The following is a 24,736-nucleotide window of genomic DNA, read 5'->3' as shown; positions in this document are numbered from 1 at the left end:
CTCTCTCTCTCTCTCTCTCTCTCTCTCTCTCTTTCTCTCCTTCCCTCCCTCCCTCCCCCCTTCATCCCTCTGTTTCCTTTATATCCTTCTTCATTTTCCGTTCCTCTCCCTTAATTATCATAAACCACAATTATATTAATCTCTTGATCGAACTGTTATTCAATTTTATCAATGATAACCGCGCTCGATCGCTCGTTCGCTCGCTTCGTCGTTCGTGCTTGTCACGCGACGGTAAGTTATACGTTTGGAAAAGATGGAACACTGAGATGGAAATCTCAATACAAACGTAGATATTTCAAGATTTTTTTTATCAATGGATGAATTATTATGGTATGTAAGCGCGGTCTAGTAATAAATATATATAAGATAAAAAAGCAACCAAATGTTTAATTTTGCATTGCGTTTCCTGTGTAACATTTCAAGTCTACCTTGTTCAGTAGTACGGTTTTGGCAACTCTCCCTTATGTAATAATGTAATCATCATCCACTATGATTAATATTCGTACTAGATATCCATCGATGTATTGGACAAATATGCATAAATAGGTTTGCCTCATGACAAACTGGAGATTCAATGGATAACTCAGTCCAGAGTTCCTTATGATAATAAATATGGAAGATCAAATTTGAAACATGCCGCGTCTTCTCGCGACACGCAATTCTCATTCGAAATTTAGCTCAATCTCTAAAGTTTAATTATCTTTGAACACGACACATTTCAGCGTGAAGTTGAAATATCTTTCTAACCTTCTCAGTAAGACATTAGACCAAAGCCTCGGCGTGATAATGATGATAATGATGGTGTATATGCTCGTGGACGTGCCTCCGACCGGACGTGACCGCCGCTGCGTTTTGCGAGAACTCGCGTTCCAGCCAACGCACGACCTGCGCCATCGCCCGAGCCTGGTCCTGCTCCCGGGTGGCGTGCTTCAGCTGATGCTTCTTGGCTCTGCAGCATTGTTGTTGCTGCGGCTGAATGAACTGCGCGTTGTTGCGCTGCGCGTTGTTGTGATTGTTGATCAGATTAGTCTGGTGGTGATTGGCCGCCTGCTGGTTGTTATTCGGCAAGAGGTTCACGATGTTCCGGTGGGTGTTGTTGCTGCTGGTGATGTGCTGCAATGGTATGTCGTTGTAGACCGTCGTCGTTGGTACGATGACATTGCGATTTAGCACCTGCGAGTATCCGTAGGCCTGGGAGGCGTGCGTCGCCGCGTTATTCCGCGAGGTGTTGCACCGCGCCTTTCTCAGATTCGTCCGAGGTTTAGCTGGTGTCTTGGAAAACGATGCGGAATGATGGCTGCTTTCCTGCATTGGTTTGTGATGGTTCATGGGCATTTGGCGAGGTTCCGCAGGACAGTCTTGATTGTTGTGATTTACGCTTTCCTGCTGAGGGTTGTGAGACGGAACGCGTGATTGTTCGTTTTGATGCCGTTTCCTGCGGGCAAGGTGAAGAAGAATCATTTCACCTAGATTCCAAAAGTTGTTGGGAAATATTGCATAAAACTATCCGTCGGGAAAAATAGTAATTAAATATATTAAATAAATAGGGTGTCTGAAAACATATCCAAAAATATTTCAATTTGGGAATGTATTTAGAATGAAAAAGTCGATTAGAAACATAAACTTGATCCTTGCCAAGTTATTTCATAATTTAACGTTTGAATTGAATAGGATTTACCAAACAAAGAAGTGTTCTCTCATATACATTTTGTTTACAAGAAATGTCACCATTGTGTTCGATACACAGAAGTGCTTATTGATAACATTTAAGATATATGAAAGGAAGAAGAGTCACACCACAAGATTTGCTAACGTGTTATTACATAATTTCATAAGAATAATTGCTCACCGTGACGTGTGAAAACTGAGATTATTCTTTTCCATGTTGGCCTGAATAATCTCCAACAATTGTTGCCTTTGCAGTGCACCGCTGCGCTTTCGCTGATTCGTTGTAAGAAGCGGTGTTAACGGCGAGAACGCGGGAGAAGTGTCGCTATCGTCGCTCACATCACCCTCAGAGCTGTTCGAATAGGGGGACGGTAAATGAGGCACCGGACCGACACGTCTGCGCAGTTCCTCCTGCTGCATTCGATTCGCGCGGACGTTCTCATCGTCGTCCTCGCTGTGAGTCTCGACTTCCTTTCGCTCGGTCTGTAGGAAAGAAGACGAACGATTTTATATATCGAAAGGAAGGAAAAAGCTTTCTTTATTAATCCGTTGGTATCTCGGAACGCACATCTCACCTGACAACGATACCGCGGGGCTCTTCTCCTTCTAGGAACCCTGCTGTTCGTATGGTCACACGGGACGGCATGCTTCAAATGGCAACAGGACGACGAATTGCCACCAGGCAGTGTGGTCGTGGTCGGCGTTTGCGTGGCATTTAGGCAAGTGTTGCTGCGAGGCGGCGGTGCCTGGTTGCTGTTACTGCTGGCTCGCTGATCCGGCGACACCGTCAGTTTGACCTTAATTGTCTTGCTGCCGCACGGCGGCACTTGTATAGAAGCACCTAGCGTGTCGTAAATGGTGGTCACCAGACCGGCTATGTCGTCCTTCGTAATTTTTCCGTGGCCATCAAAGTCGTACAGAGTGAAGGAAAACTCCTGCCGCCTCCTGTCGCCTTCCGCCACCGACACGTCGCACTCGAATTCCTGTTAACGAGAATAATCGCGCTTGCGCTAAATGCAATCGAGACAGTGTCGAGAATTTTACTATTTTAACTAATATTTAACATTTGTACTTGGGGTCCAAACTGTCCTTCAACTTTGCTTCAGATTTGCGTGACCTCATTCATGAGATATCCTTGTCAGAAAATATTCATTCTTCGATAACATCACTTTTTACGAATTTTTTTACACAATAATGTGAGAAGAAAAAAGAGAGATTACTGGTGCATCGATGCACTTACAAAATGCAATACATTTTTTTCCATCTTTGCTTACACCGATCAATTCTACCTGTCATTCTACGAACGAAAAAAAAAATGTTAAGGTGATGTTATTAAAATATTTTGTGATATTTCATAACTTGTAATGAAAAATATCAGAATTAAAAGTAGAATTGTGTTAAAACTATATGATTCTATTTAAAAGAAAAAGTTGAAATAACTTTGAATTATTGACTAAATACAACAAAGTTAATGTTCCTGTTTTTTTTTTCTTTTTAATGGGCCACCCTTTGAAGATAATAAAACAATTTCAATAAGTTGACGCTCTTCCGTTCTTCCCCTAAATGATTACGCGACGTCGTGAATCGTACCCCTATTACCGATACCAACGTATATAATAAATCAAAGTATTTCACCTCGAAACTAAGCTGTTTCGTTGTACCGCAAGTAGGCTGTTCGTCATTACCGGTAGGTCCTGCAGGTATGGTCGGACTATCAACCGCGATCTGTTGCGGCGGCTCCGGAGATATTAAAATCGGTTGTGACTCCGTCGGCGGCGGTGATGAGACGTTGCAAGTAGTCGGGATACCCGTCAACAACTCCTCCGAATCGCTGCCTTCCGTATTAGTTCCTACAACTGAATAACAACCGCTGAATTAACTAATTTTTTATATTTATTTATATCATGATTTATTACTAATGTATATTTTAACTTTACAGTTCGACACACTCAAGCCAAATATATTTTCTGTCGGGCAGTATATTCATTAGCTCTCAGATAATTACGGTTCACATGGGTCGAAGTACTTTGTAGATTTTCAACAAATTTTTCCGACTAAACTCTTTTCGCAATAAGTTTTTAAAAGTAAATAAAATATAACGCTTCAGCGGAAGCATTAGATCTGGTCGAGCAAATTGTTGTCTAAAATTCTCGGCAGAGAATTCTAAGCGACTCTTTCCCTCTTTCTTTGACGATACAATTAAAACTCAGAAAGCCCCTCCCCGAATGCTATCCACCTTACTTTGTAGCAGGCGGAACATCTACATCGCGTGCATGTCAGACAGATTAAAAGCCACCTGTGACAAGTCTTCCGCGTCAATCGACGTTAAAAGCCGGAATGGACAGCATCGCGCAGTGATTTGAAATCGGACAGAGTGTAATGTTTGTTATTTACGTTTCTACGGTCGCCGCATCCATTCTGTCGCATCGTTCGGCGCTTTTCGACTTTTATAGCAGTCTCGCGGAGTATATCGACCATAAGTGCGCGCGTGACACCGATTGGGTGCGGCGCAAGTCGAGAGCGATCGGGAAGTCGCTGTTGCTTGCTTGTTCAGCTCGCTTTCCCGTCCTTCCAGTGCACGATCGCAATTTCTGGCTTCGAGCAGAAGAGAGAGGCAGAGGAGCGAATAAAAGACAGCATTTAACACGCGCGGCGTCCGATCCGCACCGGTGCGTCGCCGCCGCCTGCTGTTGCTGCTGCGTGATGTTTGGTGCAGGCGATATTTTTATGCTTCTTCAGCAGGCCAACAGTCACTCGATATGTGTGTGTGTGTGTGTGTGTGTGTGTGTGTGTCCTACCCAAGAGAAAGAAAATCTCTCCGAAGGACTGGTGAGCGAATGCTCAAACTCTAATTTAGAAACAATAGATAATCCAAGGTAAAGCAGGAAATCACGATGACGTCAAAGTGACGAGAAAACGACTGTAAAGACGCATTTTCTGATTCTCCTCATAATTTTCAATTATTTCAGTTCATCTACCGCAAGGCGTACCAATCAATTTTCTTTAATTAACAATAGAACATTTTTTAACGTTCTTTTATGATCAACTTTTGTTTAGTTTGACACAATTTACATGCACACAAGTTTTATCGTAATACGATATCGTAATACTTCAACAAGAATTATTAACAACGAAGAGGAAGAATATAAGATCATTAGTGACAATGAGAAAATCCATCTAATGAAATATATAAGCGTATTTCTGGAGCTGAATGGTAATCCTAATATCAAGCATATGTACACCATTGCAAAAAATAATAGAATACATGCATACGATAATTTTTTATCAGATCTTTCTGTCAAGCATATAAGATGCAAAATTTACACGATTTAGAATACTTTTTGGAATTAATATTATCTGTGCCAATGAGTGAGAAAGCATCGGTACTGCACGCGGAAAAAATGTAGAATCACAAACGAGATATGTTTACATGATTGGTGTGATTAAAAGTTTCCAAATGAATGAAGAAGTTACAGAAAATGAACATATTACATTCGAACGTATTACAGATGAAATCGATCTTTGATTGTCATACAAGATGGTTAGAGTGGACTAAAATAATTTAAGAATGAATCCCGGTCAATGTAGTAAAAAATGCACAGACGTTTTAAACGTATTCTCTAATCATCATCGAAATTGGAAATAAAGAAACTTATACATTATTTACCTATTTGGACAAACATTATGTCATCATTTTTCAAAGTTACCGCTACAATTAAGAAATACTAATGATGAGAAAAAGAAAACAAACTATTTAGACGCTTGCCCCGATTGGGATTATGTGCAATCCCATAATGTTGTTGGCATACAAGTTTTGAAAAATGACAATCTCTGCGAAAATCTACGGATTGACGAAACATATGTTTCCATAAAAGAAACCTGTTTTGATTCACTATTGCAACTAATAACTCATGCCATAGGAAAAGAATGGCGATATAAAGAAATTGTCGAAAATCTCGATCATCCCATCATACAATTAAATATTCTTCATTGTGAAAAATTGATAATGTCAGATTTTGCAACTCGTATCAAAATACTTCCAAATGTATTTATTTTACGACAATTGTCCACAAGAGATAGCAAATTTGTTAACGCAAACTGCAAGATAACGTATTTAATCTATTTTTTTCAATCTGTTATCTGTGAAAAATTGCGAAGGTTACGATTTACATAAAATTCAGACGTTTTTCAACTTTCCATGTAAATAAGTATGCTTATTGATGACGGATTAAGAGCAATTCAACAGGCTATTGACGATACCAAAAGATTACACAGAAAAATGTAATGGCACTATTACCGAAAATGTCGAATATAGTTCACATATATTCTTAGACACTAATTTGATAACCGACCTGTATTACGAAAGTAAATTTGAATCTACATTAAATAGCGTTACAAAATCAATAAATATTAATGATTGCCACTATTCGCTTTGCGATATTATAAACAGTACGAGGTCAATTCCAAAGAAAATAAACATAAAGGCTGTTATGTTGTGGTAACATTCACTGGAATGCATAAATATGACGATTTAAAAAAAAAACGAAAAGTTATATTTTCTCACAAAAAACAATTGCACTTCATAAAGTAAATTTATTTCGTATTTCCAAGTTTTAGTTTTATAATATCTTAATACAAAAGAAAATGTGTATGTGAAGTGGCTTAAGACATCCATATTGTTTAATCTTTCATGTTATTTGACTTGTTATACAGGATGTTCCATTTTAATTTCCCCTTTTTTCACGAAAAATAATAACATGATAAAATAATAACGCTTAAGTCGTAGAAATTGTAATGTTTGGTAGAGCTGGAAACATTTTTTTATTAGAAATTATGTTACAATTTACAATTGTACAATTGTTGCTTGGAACAAAAGGTTAAAAAGGCTTACTCTACACCTACTATGAATCCGGACTAATACATCTGATGTATCGATTCCGAGATTTTCATAGAAAAACTTATGCTTAACGCTCAACACATGAGCGAAGTATGGTTAATAACATCTGGTAATTTGAACAATTTTACTACCAGACTTAGACGCTACTAGTGTGACGAGATTAAATATCGCATTAGAGCAACTTTATTGTCAGCGAATGCATATATTCACTATTTCCGTGTTCGTTACGAGAACCAAGCATGCAGGTAACTATATAGATACAGATCGAAAGCCAAGAGAAGTGCAAGTATGACGCAACACCACGTGGTATCTACTCTGGATAGTATCTTGGCATTATTCAACGTTGACAGTTATTCTTTTGTCGAGGAATCGATATGTCTCTTTCTCCGGATAATCGAAGATTTCTCGGGCTTGCCCAAGTATCAACGAAGAAAATTTCAACCATCTGATCTCGATGTTACTCGCGCTAAGGTGAGATTAGAATATCGCGTAATTATGCGAGAGGAGTGATCGTTAGCAAACGCGCGTATTTCTTACGCTGCTTTCAACTAACCATTTATTAGAATACTACTGTTGAATGAACGTGGGAATTCATACATCGCGCGTTTCCACTTGAAATAGTCGACACACATTCTCAAGATGGGTATACAGCTCGCGTCTAAAAATCTTCTATCCTTGATAACCTTATGAGCAATCGAAACGTTCGTTATGGTGTGCACATTGTCCGAGTAGTAAGAATGAAAATTTGGATTCGTTCCTTGCATTTAAGCAGGATATTGCGCGTCATCGTCGGAAAAGAAGAAGGAAAACATTACCGGAAAAGGGCCTGTAGCCGGCGAGAAACCTTGCTCGCCACCACTTGACTAAGCCGGTAGCCATGGGACCTTCATGCGTGCGTACGTGCGGTCGTCATGAGTTTTCCCTCCGCACCGCTTTGTCCTTCGGGTCGTCGTACCTCCGCGTAAACGCCCACACGCGATCTCGGTCCGTCTTCCAGCCGATCCGTAAACAATCCCGCTCCTTCTAATGCGCGCACCATAGAGATTCGACCACACATATATACAAGCCGCACACACGTGCTCGCGAGTGAATCGCCTACTATCAGCCGGACGCGACAGCCTCTTCCGTACTCTCACGGACCTTTCAAGACAGCCAACGGTAGCATGCTTCGCGGCAGCTTCTCACGTTGCACGGGAACATTGCGCATTGGGGCAGCGGACGCACTCGATAGGCCATTTCACCCGAGAATATACACACGCTCGTCTCGTGGTTCGGCCGCGACTACGTCTCGAAAAGAACGTTCTCTGTACGATTCCCTCTGCTGACGGCGCGCGCGTCGTACCACCACCATCATCATTACCACCACACGCGGTGAACCGTTCGGCTTGTCGTTATCCAGTGCCGAGTCGAGCCGCGGAGCCGCCCGAAGGTAGGACAACCTTCTTGTCTCCTTTCTTCTCCCTTCCTCCGAAAAACAAACGTGCAAAGCCCGGTTCGCATGGACGAGGATTGAGAGTCCTCCACCTCGGTTACATGATCACGGAATGTTATTCAAAGGGTGCGTTCGAAAAACGACCGTCCTTAATCTTTTGGGACTGCGATGTAAGCATTTATCCGTTGCGTTTCAACCATTATGGTTTAATCCATCTATGGTTGAGTTAATCGTCGATTAGACTTAAGCTATGATGGTAGAATTTTCACAACTTCCGGTTAATTTAAGGAAACCTTCCGTCACACTGACGTAAAATATCACACTAGAGTCGCAAAATTGCTCTCGGATTGTAGTGATCGTTTGAATTTAACCGCCCTACTTGATAACTCCAACGTCGATCTCACTTGATCCCTTTCATATGCGCTCGCGAGCGATAAATAAAAGCGCGCGAGCAAAATTACGATGGAAACCTAATTGCAGGCGGTCATTATTAAGAGAAACCTCGCTCTACCTTTTCCCCCCGAATCCCCTCCCCTTACCATTAAATCGCTTTGTACGGCTGTTTACGTCGACTGCACGCGTGTCATCGTTCGCAAACACGTGGTTGTGTTGTTTCGACGCTTCAATGAGTCAGTCCGCGAGAGAGGAAGGGGGAGACGGACGAGCGAGGAGGCTGCTGGGGGGGGGGAGGATTGGTCAAAAGTGTTTCGATTTCGTGTGCCTCCATCGAGGCATTTTTCACTCACATCGATCCGACAATCGCTTCTGCGCAGCACTCGAGGAAGACCGCGTGTCAAATCGAAAATACTCTTTTTGAGGACTGTACCCGCGCGCTATTATCTCCTAGCGGTGTTTCAGAAGAAACATAGGCGTCGCCGCGGTCGCAGAGCCACCTTCGGGAGGCATAATCCTACCGCCGTTAGTGTCGATCGAAAATAAAAGAAGCGATCGGCGAAAACGAGGCTTTGTGAATAATTATATATTGTGACACATTTTCTGTTGTTCCATACTGTCTTCTCCGGTCATATTTTTCCCTCATTCGAAAGCCTGTCACATTTCAAAGCGCTCGAATATTGATTTTTCAGGTTAAAAATCGGCATCTGAGATCGACGACGTTTTCTACTCGGGCCCCGGAGGACGACGCCACTGAGCGCAGCCGACCGAAGCATCCCCCTTGCGCTTTCTACCCACCATGCCGGTCTGCCGTGCTATCCTCAACCGCGTAGTATGGCTCTAGTTGTTTCTTTTCTTTATTCCTTTGTCGGAAAGTCGGCGGCAAGTCTCGTTTTTAAGAGGCGGCGAAGGAGCGGCAACGCAGGGGTTGCGAGGGGATTCAGAGGAAAAGGGATGGCGGCTCGTTTTGGTACGTTAAGAAAGGAAGGGCAGACGGAGGAGAGCGCCCCGCTCGTGTTCAGCAGTGAGGGAATAAAACACGCGGCTCAAAAACTACGATACAGACTAGTCTCGAAATAACATTTCTCCCCCAGTCTCTCTTCATGAAATCGAGCACGTATAAATCTATTAATAATAAACTATTTCCAGATGCGTATTTTACCATCGGCGAGAACTCAATCGCTGCTCTCTCAAACGCGAGTATAAAAAAAATATCTAAATAATTTCAGGCTTGTCAGCTCTGGAATGTCGATTGATTGGACAATAATGGTGTTGAAAGCGCGAGGAAAATATTTATTACAAACGAGCGAGTGAACAGATTGTCATCTTGTTTTTGCTAGACGGTGCTTAATACGGTTTTGCCACGAGCACAGCAGTAGCCTGATTCTGTAACAGCAATCAGTCACTGGCGCGTCGTTGCGTAGCCATTGTTATACCTGCGCAACGTAACGATAACGAAACTGTCGTTAAGAGTTACGAATAGAGGAGCGAGAGAGCCCGTCGATCGGTTTTGTCGGACTGCTCTCGACGCGGCTTGCCCGACGATATCGGCGAGAAGGAGAGAGGGAGATGAACGTCGGGGCGGATGAACAAACGGTAGAGCTACGGTCGGGTTACAGCGCAGGGAGAAGAGGAAGCGGTCGGTGCGTTTGATCTTGGCCGCGGGCGCCGACAAAGCGTCCGTCCACTCTTCATTACAACGGCGAGCGGTCCCGCAGCTGCATAAGCGAGAAGGGCGACCGCGCGTTCGTCNCAGATATGGGGGGGGGGGGGAAAGAGAGAGAGAGAGAGAGCTGTTATCCCGCCGGTCGAGGGACAAGGGGCACTGGGTCGAGCGGAGGAACACGGAGAGATCCGTTCCACGATTCATCGTGCTACGCTCGCTGGTACTCCGCCACTCCCTTGTGCCGGCACGCACACACACGCAGTATCGAATATGCTATTAATAAATAATGCTCTCTGTGGTCCGCATTATAACTAAAATTCCTATCTATCTGGCACCTCCGTCGCGGACGTATTCTCGATTTCGAACGCTCATGAATTCCGCCTCGCTTTCTTTTTCTGTCCAGTCTGTCTATCTCTAGTCGGGCCTTGCGGTCCGTCACAACGCGTACGGACGTTTTAATGTTCGCCATCTCCACTCCCCTCTCTTTCTCTCCGCCATACGTAACGTGTGTACAACGCGTACGTTTCGTGAAATCACGAAGGAGAGAAACGCGTCAATTATTCCTTACCGAAAAAAAGTTGCACTCAAAAGAGGGGAGACCAGGCGCACGAGAGCAACAATTGTCTGCTATTCAATAAGATTTACCTTCTACAATGTTACTGGATTTTTGCAATGAAATGCTTTGTCTCCGATCGCAAAGGTTTCTTGACATTTGATCAATTAAATCAAAATTAAATCCTATATATTAATTAATTATACCTCAGAGATGGAATAGAAAATCACAATGTCAAGATGACTATAAAAACTCACTTTTCGATCATTTTCTCTTCATTTTGACGTGTTAGTATCATTTTCCGTTCTACCTGATACAGTTGAATCATTTATTCCTTTCGCATTGATCGATATAGATGCGTTAATTTCATCGTCGTCTGTCTATGGAGAAAGAATTTCATTGTATGTTGCGCGAATTCCCTCTGTCCGACGATAGCCGTTCCAATAACGCGTGTGACACAAATGATAAGAGAGTCTTTGAAATGTCCCCAATAAACTCACAAAAGCAACCGCCGTAAATTACGTCGTTCAATAGTCGCGCACGTGGTAATAAGTAATATTAAATTCTACAACTACTCGTATACTACGCAGTGTGTATCGAAATGAAAAAGAAAGGAAGTATTTAAAAAAGCGAGAAAAACATCGAACTAATGCGAATAACTTGATGGCTTCCTCGAACGTTCGAAGTGATGGGAGTTCACGCGAAGAAATATCCGAGAGACGTAGTATTTAAACGACCGTGTTTCCACGACGAGCGTGTTTTCGTTCATTGAAGACTTTGTTTGAAGCGCACAACATGACCGAAGTCTAATAAGAAAAATAAAATTCTATAGTACAGATGTGTCGCATTGTTTTCGATGTATGCCGACGCGACAAAGAGATAAAGGCAAATCTACAAGAATACTTTGGAAAATTGAAATTTTTCGTACTAGCAGTACACGGTTCATTTTTTGTTCAGCTTAGATATTATTCTATTTATTCGATTTCAAGGAGTTACTAAGCATGAACGTTTTATCTTTGAATCCCACACGAAATTTTTTCTGGGCAGAAATTGTTCATCCATAAAATCTCTTCTGCGAAGGCGGATACGATTAGATAAAGAGTGGTTCTTATTGTACGGTAATTCGTTCTAATAGTTCCATCTAGTCGGTGGCATTGTAACTCTGCTTACCGGTGCATATCGGCACGCAATAATAAACGACCGCGTAAATCACCGAAGATGGTCACTAACTGAAAACATCGATGAGATAATATCAAAGAACGTTGGATTTAACGTGCGTGAAAATTTCGCCGTTCAATATTGACTTCCAGTCAATAAATTTGTCGGTAAATTTGTGTCAAACGAGCGTAGATAATAACTGCGAAAATGCAGTTTCATAAAAATATTTAATATTGCAGGTCTGTAATACATGTCGATAGAACGTCGAGGTAATTGTAAATTAATTCTAATTGTATCATAAATATCCAGATGTTTGTATCGAATGACTAAAAATAGTCGGTAATGTCGTCCTTCTTCAGTTACCTTCGGATTTCTCAAGACCTCTATAAACGTACACGAAAATTTATCCAAGGGCTGAGGGTCTTTAGTATTATCTCGTCGGTGCTGAAAAAAAAAAACAGATAGTCTTCAATTTAATTAGATAATAAGAAATTGATGAAACAACATTGTCCAGTTTGTGATGCACGTAACAAAATTTATCGTCCGTTGAAAATTTGAATCTGTATATTTCAGAATTATTTTATTCATTTTTCTCATGGTTATTACTTACAACAGTATACAATAATAACAGAGGTCGATAATTCTAAAACGTGATTGGGACAATCGATTTATCAAAATATTCCACATTGAATTCTTTCGAATTCATCTCCCTATGAAATATTAAATAAGTAATTTCGGATTATTTAGATAAAATAAAACATTTCTATCATATCAATATATCGTTATAATTTTATGAAACAATGTATACGCTGTTTTAATTTACGATCTTTCATCCTTTACAGATATCATAAAATTATAACGACACAAAAATACACTTATTTGAATTTATCTGAAGTACCCGAAATGATGTCGTACAATATTACATAAAATCCCACACAATTGGGATACAATTGATTTATCTACATTTTATATAAACAAATCGACGAAAAACAACTCTCTTGAAAACATTCCGGAAGAGAACTATAGCGCGTCGCGGCGACATTCATTGACCTTTCGTACATTGAACGTGCGGCGGCGATGAACCGTGACATAAATTACAATAATTTCGCGGCAGCCGGTCTCTTGTAATTCGATGCTTAATGATAGCGACGGCTTCGACGACGGGATTCCCGCGTAACTTGGCGATTTATTCAGCTGAAAATTCTAAACCGGTATTTCAACGAAGACGACAACGACGATGACGGCGAGGACGGATATTCGACAGAGAGCTGTTGCACATCGACTAGTGAACGATCCTCGATCGCAGTAGATGAATAAAAAATTATCGCGTACACATCGGCTGAATGCATAATCGTATTTAGTGTTTACGAAATGAAAATTCTCGTTCCGTGGTCGCTCGTGTTAATCATATTCAGTCCGGGCATTCTGGGAACAAAGCATTGTGTGCGTGACAATTCCCTTATATAAGGAATCGCGTCGTTAGTATTTCAGTCAATAGCTAAGTGTTGAGTCTTCTGTTTGTCTCTATTCTTTTTAGTATTACCGTGACTCAGATATATATATATATATATATATATATATATATATATATATATATATATTGTTCGGACATATTTTATTTGTCATGAATTTCTTGTACAAAAAATTTGACTTGCAACACTAAATACTATATTTTTCTCGCTGGAAACCGAAACAGAAGATGAGGATATTATTGGTCACGGTCGCGATACTCGTAGTCGTCGAGGTATCTGGAACTTATCAGAATTGGGAGAATTTCTTCAATAATCCTGGCTTGAGAAACGGAAGAGGAAATAACCGTGGCCCACCTTGGGCGTATCCGCTACAACAGGACTATCTGCAAAACATTGCATTGGGTTCCGACGTCGAATGGGTGTGCCGAAACGCGAAGACGAATGATATGGTAATGTCTACATACGAGGAAACTTCATATCTCCTCTTTCGTATCGGAAAAACCGTTTCCTGAAATGTGATGTTTAGACGTGACAAAATAGCATACGTCATGGAGCAGCGCGCGCACCCATAGAAGAAGCGTGATGTAAAACGTACATTTTATTTTTGTAGATGATTATTACCGCCGATAGCACGCGAACGACGTCACAAAATCCTGGTAGAGGACCGTGGCGATGGCAAAATGTTCCACCGGGTCATCGAAGACACGAACAGGAAGGAAACTATTGGACTCAACCGCTTATTATCGTTCAACAAGGAGTTAAAGATGGTAACAATGAAGGGGGTAATCCCTCTCAAACGCCATCGCCGAATACATCGCCGGAAACAAATAATGATAATCAACAGCAGACCACGCCGAAATCTCACGGTGGAGAAGGATTAATTGATATTAGATTCGGACAAAATGCTTCTTGAAGAGAGATAAACTGTAATCCTAACCAAAAAAATACAATCTACAAAAGTAAAAGAAGAAATATGGCGTCGCGACACTACCGTGTTGCTTGAAAATATATAACAGAAAAAATAAACAATATTTATACACACACGTACATTGAATAATCTATATTTGGAGCCACATTTAACATGTCACAATTAAATGTTAGCTACATCGATTAGCAAATGATATATAACAATCTATTTGCCTGATCAATAAATATTATCATGTTAATTAACTCGCCGAGTGTTTTCTTCGAGTAAAAAAGATATTCTCGAAGAAATTTCGGAAGAACGTCATTTTGGAACTTTTCCACGTAAAATCTATCGACTGAAATTCAAAAAGATATTTGATCGTACAGCTACTATAAAGAGACCTTTAGAATTTCAGGCTTTGTCATTATGCAACTCGAGCATAAACATTTATTTTAATTAGCTGTTTTACATAGAATACACTTGAAAGTTTCCAAGATCTGAGGATCTCTGTACGCAATCAGGCCTCTGCTGTTGGAGAAATTCGTGCCGACCGGTAAGTAGTTCAGACTTAGATTTTCCGAGTTTGGACGTATGATGAACTCTTTGAACTCGATAATACCTCCGCCTGCTGATGACAAGAGAGCTTGTGGTCCACATGTATCCCACTTATAAGTGGAATTCTTCGATAAAATGTAAGCAGCAGCTTGTCCAAGAGCAACGCTCAGTATTTTGTAACCTGCTCCGGTTGCCTCCACCAATCTGAATCCGCTACTTAACAATTTTGATTTTACATCCGCGTCTTCGAAGCGGCTAAGTAGGATGATCCTATCGACATTGCGAGCCTCGCTTATGGAAGTCTTACCAACGCCACACTCTAGGAAACCCCAGTAACATTTTCCTGACCATCTGTCCGATTAATACAATATTATTGTATAGCGGTTTGTTGTAATAAATTTTTATAAAGCAGAAAATTAGAGCTACATATATATTTCTGAAATATTAAAAATAAATATCACGATATTTCTCTACTGTTTTTTATGCCACTCACTGTGAATCCATGTTTGTGCAGAAAGGTTGATTGGCCACACCCAAAACTGGTACTCCCGTACTTTTCTTATACGCTCCGATCAGTACAGTAACGCAACGTAAACCGCTTAAATACAAGCCCGTTTCTTCGTCCACCGTCTCTGTTGCATTAATATAATCTGCTGTTGAATCTACAAAAGTTCCACATGTCACTCCACGGGTATATATTATCAGATTGTAAAACAAACAGAGATTCTTACAAGCGTCGTGTCTCAGTTTACAGACCAATTTAGGACCAATTAGGATAGAGAGACAAGAGACATAGCTTTACCATAATACTGTCCAAAATACTTTTGCGCATTTTCACTCTTGCCCTGAATTAATGTAAATCTACTAAATATCAATCAAGTATATGTATGTATGTACACAATCTGGAATTATATTGTTTCTGCTATATACTTGTTCACTTACCAATGGGATCTATCCAAATACCAAGATCATCCTCATTGATGTCAAATTCAGTAGGAATCTCCAGTGTGATTGGCACGTCTGACAGCTGAATGTCCTTATGAACTTCAGCAGCAAGCAACTCTGCCGCCACAACATCATTGCCCATAACTTTGGTTAGCAATTTTGTTGTTTCCTCACTAGATGGACAAATTTCAACCACAATTGATTCTCCCAAAGTATTGCTGAATACATTGGTTTCTTCGCCTTGCACCAGCTTAGCCAATTCTGGAAACTATTTACAATCATGAAGTCCCAAAGAGAAATTAATATTATTTAATTGTGCTATATTTTATTATGAATCATTCATGTTTTTACCTCTATTTCTATATCGTGTCTAATAGTTTCTTGTATAAGAACATCAGCTAATGTTTTGAAGTCTTGGAAGAAACGGGGATTTTTTTCTTCTACGGATTTTTCTTGTACTAATAATTGAAATAAGGCTTCTTTCTGACGGCAAGTTCTGGCAATGTTTGCTGCTTTTTCCGAAGCTTGTAGGAGGACTTTTAACAATTTGCTGCCACTTTTCATTTTTCTATAACAAAGAATTATTACATGTAATTAAAATATATCTGTGTTAGAAAATTTGAGTTATTTTTATTAATTTTCTTATTGGACACATATATTGGTAAAGAGTTGAGGAGATACATTACGCCACTGTCATAAGAATCCTTATAAACTCTATTGGATAAAAATTAAAAGTATTGATTTTCTATAAATATAGTATATATAAGATCATCTGTGCGCATTAAATAACGTCGATAATCGCTTTAAAATAACATCTCCTAACACCTGTTAGGAGATATTAATAATTAAATTCCATTGCAAAAACGAAACATGTTATAAAAAGAAATATTAAAATAGTTGACGGATTTCGCATTTACAATTTAAATTCCTAAACCTACCCCATGACAGATGCGTGAAATAATATTTTTCAGAATACTTGTGAGTTTAAAAATCTAAAGCTTGAAATTAAAAATATCTTACGCGCCGCCAGAAGCTGATAAGATAGAATAAAATTATTAAACGCTCATATGCAACTTACATTGTTTAATAGCAGTGAGTGGAAGACGCTCAAAATGATAAGTTTACACAAACAGGATAGACACACTATACCGGGGTTACTTCCCGTCTGACGCGTCCCGTCGGACGCACTTTATATGTCAAACGAGGTACGTCATACTTGCGCAGTGAAAAATGTGGGAGCGGTATCAAACGATACATCACGGCGCAGCCGTGTGCCAATTCATTGAAACTCGCGGTTCATTTGAATACTAAATGACGACCCGGATAAAAAACGGCAGGAGATCTTTCGAGGGGGGATAGCATTTTTCTTTTCACGTAAAAAATAAATGAAGAATCAATGAGAATTATTGTCCGTCGCGCAAAATGTCACCGGTAAGATATAGAGAGAAGCCATGACCGCAATAAAGCTGCAGTCGCGACAGTTCCATCAACGACGTCATAGGGTGCGTTCAGAAATTTACTCGACGAATAGAGTAGTTCTTTCTTAATTGACCAATCAAAATAGTTTTTTTTATCATGATTGGTTGATAAAATTACTCTACCCGTCAAGTAGGATTTCTGAACACACCCATAAATTATAGGACAAAATCATCGCTGATGATCGCTTTCAATGGTTTCAACTATTGACGCTTCTGATTGGCTGTCGCGACAAACATTGCGTCTGCTTGCAACTAATGTAAAACGGCCTTTATAATAATACAATCATCGCGCATGCACGAAAATTCAGGCTAATCGATATCACGTTATTGATGAGAGAGAGAGAGAGGGAGAGCGTCTCTCTCTGCTAGCAACATCGATTGAGAAATGTAGTAACATTTTTCAACGAAAAGTTTTGATGATCGTGTTTGGTGGGATTTATAATAATTTTCGTGGATCCGAATAAGAACTAATTTTACTGAAATGGAGAAATCCACAAACAAACCTGTACAAAATAAAACTGACGTATTGGCACCGGTTATTTCACATAATGATTCGCCGAAAAAGTGCAATTTGTCTTTTTCAATTAATTTCGACTTTTACGACGCTAACAGCGACAATTCTACCGACTCTGAGAATGCTGACTTACAAATAGATATATCTGAAGTGGATGACAATGAACCATCTAGTAAACATAAAAGAGAGACTGTTGAAGAAATATCGGTACTTAATGAAATGGAAGAAGAAATTGAAAGACAACTCGATGCTAAAGCGGCAAAAACCAATTTAACCGCTACTAATGTTAAGAATATATTAAAACATGTAATCACTTATGAACACCTAATGTCAATGGTACAAAAGTGGCTTCAAAATGATGTTAATTGTGGTCCTAAACTAACAAGAGCAAAAGCTAAGTATGTATTGTTTTTGGACTATATTAATCTTATTTATATATGTGTGAATTTTACTAATATCTCTCTGTAGAAAATTAGCAGATGCAAAGGTCATGCCATGGCCTATTACCATATCCAACAAAACTTCCTCAGAAGTACAAGCTTTAATTCAGGAGGAATTACCTGAAGATTCATCTGATGAAGAATACAAGCCCGAACATGATAAACAGAGTGATGATGATAGAGAAGTAGAAAGCACAACAAATAGTGATATAGAATCGCAACCATCAACACCAGCCGATGTAGTGGATATAGCTTCTACTGAACAACATGAATCATTGCATGTACAATATGATCCTGAAGGGATTTTTAAAATACCTGTGTATGTGAGAAGGATTTATTCATATCTATTGTGTCATTTGATCTCGACCAAAGTTTTTATGTCATACAATTAAATATTTTAAGTGTTTCTCTGTAACATTGTCATTATATTTTCATAATGGTCGTAATATATCATATTTTTAAGTACTCCGCATGTTTCGATACAAGAAGAAAGTATTGGTCAAAGGACACGCTCTAAGTTGTCTCTGAGTGAAACTTCTTTGGAGCAAATAGAACAAGCATTTATACCACCTGATATAACTGCTGATATGGATGATTGGGGTTTTGAACCTGATGAAGATTGGGATAATTTTAAGAAAGAATTTACACAACCATTGGCACAAGAACTAGCCACAGAAGATGATCCGGAAGCAGATCCAGAGTATAATATTTTGGAAGATGAAGAGATAGATCTGTGTTTGTAATTTTATAGTGTTATCATGGCCTTGATCTATATTTTTATTTTTTGTTCTTTTCTAGATTGATTTTTATACCTTTCAGTTAAAAGTAAATTAATATAAAGATACATTTTTAATAGTGGACAAAGAAGAACTCAGGACAGATAAAGCAGTAGAAGTTTCTCGTAAGGAATCATATGATTTAATTGCAGAATTGCTTGAAGAACTAAGTGATACATTTTCGACCCAAGAACAAGAAGTGTTATCTGAAAAGGAAACATTAGATAATATCACACCACCGATTGAAGATAATACTATGGTAAAGCAAATTATTTTTATCAGGGCAAGTATAGTTCTTGAGCTATGTTCATAGAGCAGTGAAATTTGCTGCCTTGGAGAAACGCATGGTAGCTTGTAATACTCACAACAACTATATTGTTATTTTCAACAAATTGCTTTCAGAAACGTCATTAAGACATTATATAGAAATAATGTAATAAATGTTAAATCGTTTTTATATTTGGAAATATTTAACAGCTTTGTGTTAGTGAAAAGGTACATGAGTAACGTGACATTTTTACATCTTTCAGAATTGCTCTACAAACCTTTTGCCAGTTCTTGCAGAACCTGAACTGCCAACATTGGTCAATCCTGTGCAACGTCTTCTATTGGCTACACAATTTCGACAACATGTACAGTTAATGGTACAGCATTTTGTTATGACATACATGCATCCAGAATATAATTCATTGGCAAAAATATGTAAACAGAACTTAAATGGCATAAGGTATGATGGCGAGGGAAATCGATATACCAGGAAATAGTGAGCCAGTCATCATAGATTCTAAATGGACAAATTACTATAATCTTATACCTTTTTTTTTTTACTTAATTTGAGCCACCTACGCTAAATGATGCTTTAAATGTGGAATAAATCCGAGAAATCTAATAGTTCTTCTCATTTTAAAGAATTGACTGATCTTGTACATTTATACGAAGATATCTTTTTAATTTTACTGGTTCACAGTCTCCATTTAAAAAAAAAATATGAATGTATAAAGAGGTTTATATTTAATAGGTATTTGAACAATGGGCCAAATTCTACATTTAACGTTGAAAACTTGGAAGAAGCTCTCAAGCTGGTATCCATCTGGGAAAATAAATTTTCTAGCGCAAAGTTTTATGTAAGTTTCAAGAAGAGTTTAGTGGAGAAAGTTACTAAGACAAGAATGTACTGTACAAGTCAATGGAGGCATCAGCAAATGCATCATCAATTTTTCCCCGAGTTAGAAAAATCATTTGTTGAAAGCAAAGCACTTATGTATCCGCAACTTTTACCACATATGCCTTTTAAAGGTGGATTAAAACAAATGAAAAACACTATACCATATCTAAAATCGGAAGAAAAGTAAGTGTAATGCATAGTTCAGTAATCGAAGGGAAAAATAATTTTACTTTATACTCAATTATGACGATTTTTAGTTTAGTTGCATTTGGTATTGAACAGTTTTTGCCACATGTTGCATCCAAACCAAGCAAATTTAGAAACAAGAGAATGCAATTATTTGATGCAGCTCAACTTACCCATCAATACCTGTTACCATGCAGAAATGCACAAGGAATATTGTATCATATATCCAAACGTCGCGCTTCTCACGAAGAAAATCCAATTAAGGTATGTACCGCATATTTGATATATATGTATCAAGTAATCGTGTGTGTAATTAATCAAATTTTATTATAGCATTATTTTGAAAAGGGTTGTGCTCCTAGAATAATACACTATGTGTCAATGGCAGAAGAGCTCAAAGCTCCAAAATCTCAACCGATAGAATTTTTACCTTTAAGGTGGCAAATATATCTGAGCAAAGTAAATATAGCAATTGAAACTTTGTTTATAAGAAAAATCGAAGATTACCATGTTGCAACATCTGATGCCAAGTGTTTCATTTTCATATCACATTATATGTGTAATAACAACTTTATAACATCCTTTCTACTTAATATTGGTTACCATTTCTTATTACAGCAGAAAAATCGCAAAAGTGATTCGATGAAAACTAATAAGCATATGTTTAACTCATATGGTAATCTGGGAAAACAGAAGGTTTTTATGAATGAGACAATGAAGTTATATCCTATTGTTCCTAGTAATCATCCCTTACGAAATCCAATTGTGAATATGTTACCAAAGATATTACCTACAACTTCAAATCCAAAAGACTCAAATATTAATATGAATGCTACTTGTACTAAAAGAACTATACTTGGTGACAATGACAAGAAAGTATTGGATAATAATGTGGAAACTACTGAGGAACAGACAGGAATAAATAAATATAAAACTTTTCACAATTTGTTAAAAGTAAATGCTGAAGAAATAAAATCAACACAGACGGATAAATTACAAGATAAAAGTAATGCTAAATTAAATAATATATTGACAAGAAGCTCAAAAGTGTCTGACAATTCGCCAGAAATATCATCAGGGTTACGCAAGACCACACCTCGATTAGCAAAAATAAGAAGTGCCCAAAATATGAAATTAATGGCACAAGTTTTGGGTTCGAAGAATTGTAGTACCTTAAAGTCTAAAGAAAAGAACAGCGCAGATAAAACCGTCAGTGGCGACTGTACAGTGTCAAAAATTGTAAGTTCTATTATTGACTTGTTATATTGAAGAAACCATTAGGCAATGATTCACATTTACGATACATTTGTATAGGATAACGAAGAGGAAATAGCAGAATTAATGCTAGCTAGTACTACAATAATAAAAGATTCCGTAAGCAGAAAGAAGGCTAAGCAAACCAGAGAATTGGAAATTATAAAAAGATTAATAAAAGCTGAAAATCCATTGACCGAAGAAGAACGCGAAACCAGTAAGTATGTCAAGTAAATTATAACGACCGCGTGTGTGTGTGTGTGTGTGGTGAAATCTTTTCTAATCTGTATTTTTGTAGAATTTGCTGCATCGTATTTTCAGAAATTGCTCTTAACATTGGAGTCAAATAATCCAGAAGTATTTAGAGCTGTGATCAAGTTGTATTTAGATTACAGTGACAAATTAGACCGAACAGTCTGCGACTCACCACCATTTCTCGAAGAATTGCACTCACCGAATAAAGAGACATTACAAAACAGACCAATCCAAAAGGACATACTAACAGTGAAATTGTATGAAAATATCTGCAAGAAGTTGCAAAGTTACCCGGAGATGTGCGCAGTTTTCTTGCTGTTCCTAAAGCCACATCAAGCCGCGATGATCGATAAATCCGTGGAATATATGATGTTACAAAAAATGAACGATTTTGTTCGTGTTGCGCAAATATATTTTGCCAAACAACCGTCGCGAATAGCAAAGATGATGCAGGCTATTACGCAACTCTCGACTAATCCACACACAACTCTGGCAAATGTTCATACCGTCATGAGTTCTGTCTTCAAAGGTCATCCACTCGTTATGGATTTATTTTTGCAAGTCTTGCCTACAGCGAAACCCCCTGAAAGGTAGTCATCGTTATTCTATCAAGTCTATGGAATCGCATGAAATTGCAATATATGTATATATCTTTCACCAGCTTATTTGCGTCCCATTTGTTTGAAAACTTGACGTGTCCATTAGGATCTTGTGATAAAAATGTAACTTTTAACATTGAAAACGCACCAGAACTATATGAGAATATAGAATTACCCGCGGCAGCAGGTCAGGAAGATCCATATGGTGGAGAACATTGCAAGTGTGATTGTCACAACACGGATGTTAAAAGTAATTCAGAGCACTGTGTTTCCTGTGGTACACGGGTACGTATTCTCGCGGACACAATTCAACTTCCTTTTACTTCATTACGCACTTCTATGCACTTATTCCTTTAAATACAGTTTCTTAACGGAAGGATTTATCTTCAAACGCCTGAAGGCTTACGACCCGCAAAAATTACATTCCCTGGAGAGGATCAGGAGAAATTGGAAAATATAGCGCGCGTGTCGTCAAAAACTGCCGACAAAGTCGGCAACCCGCCAATTTCGTCCAAGAAGCGACGGAAAAAGAATGATTCTAGTCACAATGACATTTGTCAGAAACAGTGCGCTACGAAATACTTGCTATTAAACGAAGATAACGAAAAAATAGAAGTGAAGCCTAAGAGGGGTGTTAAGTTCGCGCTCAAAACTACAAATCAAAGGAAAGTTTTGAAAAGAGTAGGCATTGTGGATCATGTGATCGCGAATAAAAGGATGCTTCAGTGCAAGGAAGAGAATAAGGCTGAAGAAAGCGATATTTTGTTAGTATGCAATGAACTTGGTGCCATAAAGCAAGAGAAAATCAATGAATGCAGTACCGAAAGCAGTACTTGTGTGCAATTGTCAATACAAAATACAAATCCGTTCAGCTCGAAAATAATTGCACAAGGTGCTCCAAATAGCAATATTGAATATAGTTTAAGTGAGCCATCAATCTTGTTTGCTGCTAACCAGATTTTATTATTAAAAAGCAGAGATAATATGTATTATTTTATCGTAGGTAGTAAAGACGCAGCGATTCCAACGACTGCAGTCGAAGATGACGTGCAATCGAAGTCTGATTCAACGAATATTAAACCATGGACACGTCAGGAAGATATGATCTTGCTGCAAAGAATCAAAAAGGAGTATTCTGAAAACTCATTTCAATTAATTAGTGAGAAATTAGCAAATCGTACCGTAGAACAAGTAATCTTTCTTATTTTATACCTTCCGCACGTTTCATGTACACATGTATACATTACTAAATTGTGATTGCAGGTAAAAGAGAGATGCCAAACTTTGCTTTCTTTACTGCAAAAAATGATGTGAATACATATCTATATATGGTGAAGTATATTTTATTAAAAAAAAAAAAAACAATATTATTATATTATTAAATAATATGTGTAGTTCTTGGGTTTTTCCATCGGGCGCGTTTCCAGATGACAGAACGTTCGTCACGAGATAGCGGATACATCGACTGGCATTAATTCCTTTCGCGAGAGAGTTCTCTTTTAGCCGACCGGCTAATTACGAGGGTTGCTACTTATATTTCTGGCCTAATAATGAAAAAACAAATATGATCGAAATTGGTTTTATTGTTTATCAAAATATTCTCCATGATGATCAATACACTTTTGCATGCGTTTGAACCAATTGTCGAAGCACTTTTTCCACTCCGATTGAGGTAACTGTAAAACATGCGTTTTGAATGCATCAACCGCTTCTTCGGGTGTCGAAAATCGTTGATCACGTAATTTATTTTTGATGTGCGGGAAGAAAAAAAGTCATTGGGTGCCAAATCAGGGCTGTACGGCGGATGCTTTTCTCTAATTTCTCCGATGACTTCTGGCAAACAAATGGTCATGTACCATTCAGAATTGATCGTCCTACGGTGCTCTAACGCCACTGTCGCCACGTGACCGGTAATGCCGAAGAAACAGGCAACCATTTGCTTCGATGTGCTTCTTCCGCGAACAACTTTTGTTGGATTTGACTCGTCTTAGAAGACCCATACAGTCGATTGCTGTTTTGTTTCGGGCTCATATGCATAGATCCATGATTCGTCACCTATGTAGATGTTATACACAGCCTTTGATGCACCTTGAACGTATTTTTTCAACATTTCCTTGCACCAATCAATACGAGTCTTCTTTTGAGCGTTTGTCAGATTATGCGGGATCCAACGCGAACACATTTTTTTTACGGACAAATGTTCATGCAATATCTTATTGATGCTTGTCATACTAATGCCCAAAGATGCCTCAATCTCACGGTATGTCACATGACGATCTTGCTTTATCAGTTCACGCACAGCATCGATATTTTCTGGCACAACCGATTTTGGACGACCTTCACGGAATTCGTCCAGGAACGAACGTCGGCCACGATTGAATTCGTTATACCAGTTTTTTACAGTGCTGTAGGATGGTGTTTTC

General features: G+C 38.8%; 4 protein-coding genes across 10 annotated transcripts; 2 read left to right on the top strand and 2 right to left on the bottom strand.

Moving 5' to 3' along the window:
- Positions 1-64: 64 nt before the first annotated feature.
- On the bottom strand, positions 65-7,857 carry LOC106749392 (protein naked cuticle homolog). Of its 2 annotated transcripts, XM_014628790.1 has the most exons (6): positions 7,381-7,857; positions 3,304-3,524; positions 2,244-2,651; positions 1,850-2,151; positions 1,174-1,435; positions 65-1,113 (listed from the first exon to the last, which is right to left on the bottom strand). In XM_014628790.1, the coding sequence occupies exons 1-6, from the start codon at positions 7,442-7,444 to the stop codon at positions 763-765; spliced, it is 1,608 nt and encodes a 535-aa protein (XP_014484276.1). In that variant the 5' UTR covers positions 7,445-7,857; the 3' UTR covers positions 65-762. The 2 variants fall into 2 exon arrangements, with proteins under 2 accessions (XP_014484276.1, XP_014484275.1); XM_014628789.1 differs by having other exon boundaries at positions 65-1,435.
- Positions 7,858-7,938: 81 nt separating this feature from the next.
- Positions 7,939-14,274, top strand: LOC106749394. 4 transcript variants are annotated; one of them, XM_014628792.1, is made up of 4 exons: positions 7,939-7,994; positions 9,083-9,222; positions 13,464-13,688; positions 13,850-14,274. In XM_014628792.1, exons 2-4 carry the CDS (start codon positions 9,190-9,192, stop codon positions 14,150-14,152), a joined length of 561 nt encoding a protein of 186 aa, XP_014484278.1. In that variant the 5' UTR covers positions 7,939-7,994; positions 9,083-9,189; the 3' UTR covers positions 14,153-14,274. The 4 variants fall into 4 exon arrangements, with proteins under 4 accessions (XP_014484278.1, XP_014484283.1, XP_014484282.1 ...); XM_014628797.1 differs by lacking the exons at positions 7,939-7,994; positions 9,083-9,222 and adding an exon at positions 9,229-9,360 and having other exon boundaries at positions 13,850-14,272; XM_014628796.1 differs by lacking the exons at positions 7,939-7,994; positions 9,083-9,222 and adding an exon at positions 12,579-13,245 and having other exon boundaries at positions 13,850-14,272.
- Positions 14,275-14,284: 10 nt separating this feature from the next.
- LOC106749393 (inositol polyphosphate 1-phosphatase) lies at positions 14,285-17,099 on the bottom strand. The gene is made up of 5 exons (XM_014628791.1): positions 16,725-17,099; positions 15,998-16,214; positions 15,644-15,914; positions 15,195-15,363; positions 14,285-15,052 (listed from the first exon to the last, which is right to left on the bottom strand). The coding sequence occupies exons 2-5, from the start codon at positions 16,208-16,210 to the stop codon at positions 14,599-14,601; spliced, it is 1,107 nt and encodes a 368-aa protein (XP_014484277.1). The 5' UTR covers positions 16,211-16,214; positions 16,725-17,099; the 3' UTR covers positions 14,285-14,598.
- Positions 17,100-17,431: 332 nt separating this feature from the next.
- Positions 17,432-23,887, top strand: LOC106749390. 3 transcript variants are annotated; one of them, XM_014628783.1, is made up of 16 exons: positions 17,433-18,036; positions 18,107-18,397; positions 18,542-18,813; positions 18,935-19,137; positions 19,385-19,581; positions 19,873-20,202; positions 20,277-20,469; positions 20,539-20,664; positions 20,824-21,444; positions 21,520-21,676; positions 21,758-22,304; positions 22,376-22,598; positions 22,677-23,238; positions 23,317-23,504; positions 23,577-23,644; positions 23,741-23,887. In XM_014628783.1, exons 1-15 carry the CDS (start codon positions 17,606-17,608, stop codon positions 23,625-23,627), a joined length of 4,392 nt encoding a protein of 1,463 aa, XP_014484269.1. In that variant the 5' UTR covers positions 17,433-17,605; the 3' UTR covers positions 23,628-23,644; positions 23,741-23,887. The 3 variants fall into 3 exon arrangements, with proteins under 3 accessions (XP_014484272.1, XP_014484269.1, XP_014484271.1); XM_014628785.1 differs by having other exon boundaries at positions 17,606-18,036; positions 18,935-19,113; XM_014628786.1 differs by lacking the exon at positions 20,539-20,664 and having other exon boundaries at positions 17,432-18,036.
- The last annotated feature ends 849 nt before the right edge of the window (positions 23,888-24,736 follow it).

Source organism: Dinoponera quadriceps, unplaced genomic scaffold (genome assembly GCF_001313825.1).
Source record: "Dinoponera quadriceps isolate SergipeBrazil2010 unplaced genomic scaffold, ASM131382v1 scaffold3725, whole genome shotgun sequence".
NCBI classification, from domain to species: domain Eukaryota; kingdom Metazoa; phylum Arthropoda; class Insecta; order Hymenoptera; family Formicidae; genus Dinoponera; species Dinoponera quadriceps.
The sequence above is the reverse complement of the archived record's forward strand: the minus strand, read 5'-3'. Positions and strand labels throughout refer to the sequence as shown.

Bases quoted from the DNA above. Each gene is read 5' to 3' on its own strand.
- LOC106749392 (XM_014628789.1), bottom strand. From the start codon at position 7,444: ATGGCTACCGGCTTAGTCAAGTGGTGGCGAGCAAGGTTTCTCGCCGGC. The intron at 3,525-7,380 runs GTAATGTTTTCC...GTTGTTATTCAG, and splicing joins CGGCTACAGGCCCTTTTCCG to TTGTAGGAACTAATACGGAA. The intron at 2,652-3,303 runs GTGAAATACTTT...TCTCGTTAACAG, and splicing joins CGAAACAGCTTAGTTTCGAG to GAATTCGAGTGCGACGTGTC.
- LOC106749394 (XM_014628792.1), top strand. From the start codon at position 9,190: ATGCCGGTCTGCCGTGCTATCCTCAACCGCGTA. The intron at 9,223-13,463 runs GTATGGCTCTAG...AAACCGAAACAG, and splicing joins GTGCTATCCTCAACCGCGTA to AAGATGAGGATATTATTGGT. The intron at 13,689-13,849 runs GTAATGTCTACA...TTATTTTTGTAG, and splicing joins ACGCGAAGACGAATGATATG to ATGATTATTACCGCCGATAG.
- LOC106749393 (XM_014628791.1), bottom strand. From the start codon at position 16,210: ATGAAAAGTGGCAGCAAATTGTTAAAAGTCCTCCTACAAGCTTCGGAA. The intron at 15,915-15,997 runs GTAAAAACATGA...GATTGTAAATAG, and splicing joins GACACGATATAGAAATAGAG to TTTCCAGAATTGGCTAAGCT. The intron at 15,053-15,194 runs GTGAGTGGCATA...TTAATCGGACAG, and splicing joins TGCACAAACATGGATTCACA to ATGGTCAGGAAAATGTTACT.
- LOC106749390 (XM_014628783.1), top strand. From the start codon at position 17,606: ATGGAGAAATCCACAAACAAACCTGTACAAAATAAAACTGACGTATTG. The intron at 20,665-20,823 runs GTAAATATAGCA...TTCTTATTACAG, and splicing joins GGCAAATATATCTGAGCAAA to CAGAAAAATCGCAAAAGTGA. The intron at 22,599-22,676 runs GTACGTATTCTC...CTTTAAATACAG, and splicing joins GTGTTTCCTGTGGTACACGG to TTTCTTAACGGAAGGATTTA.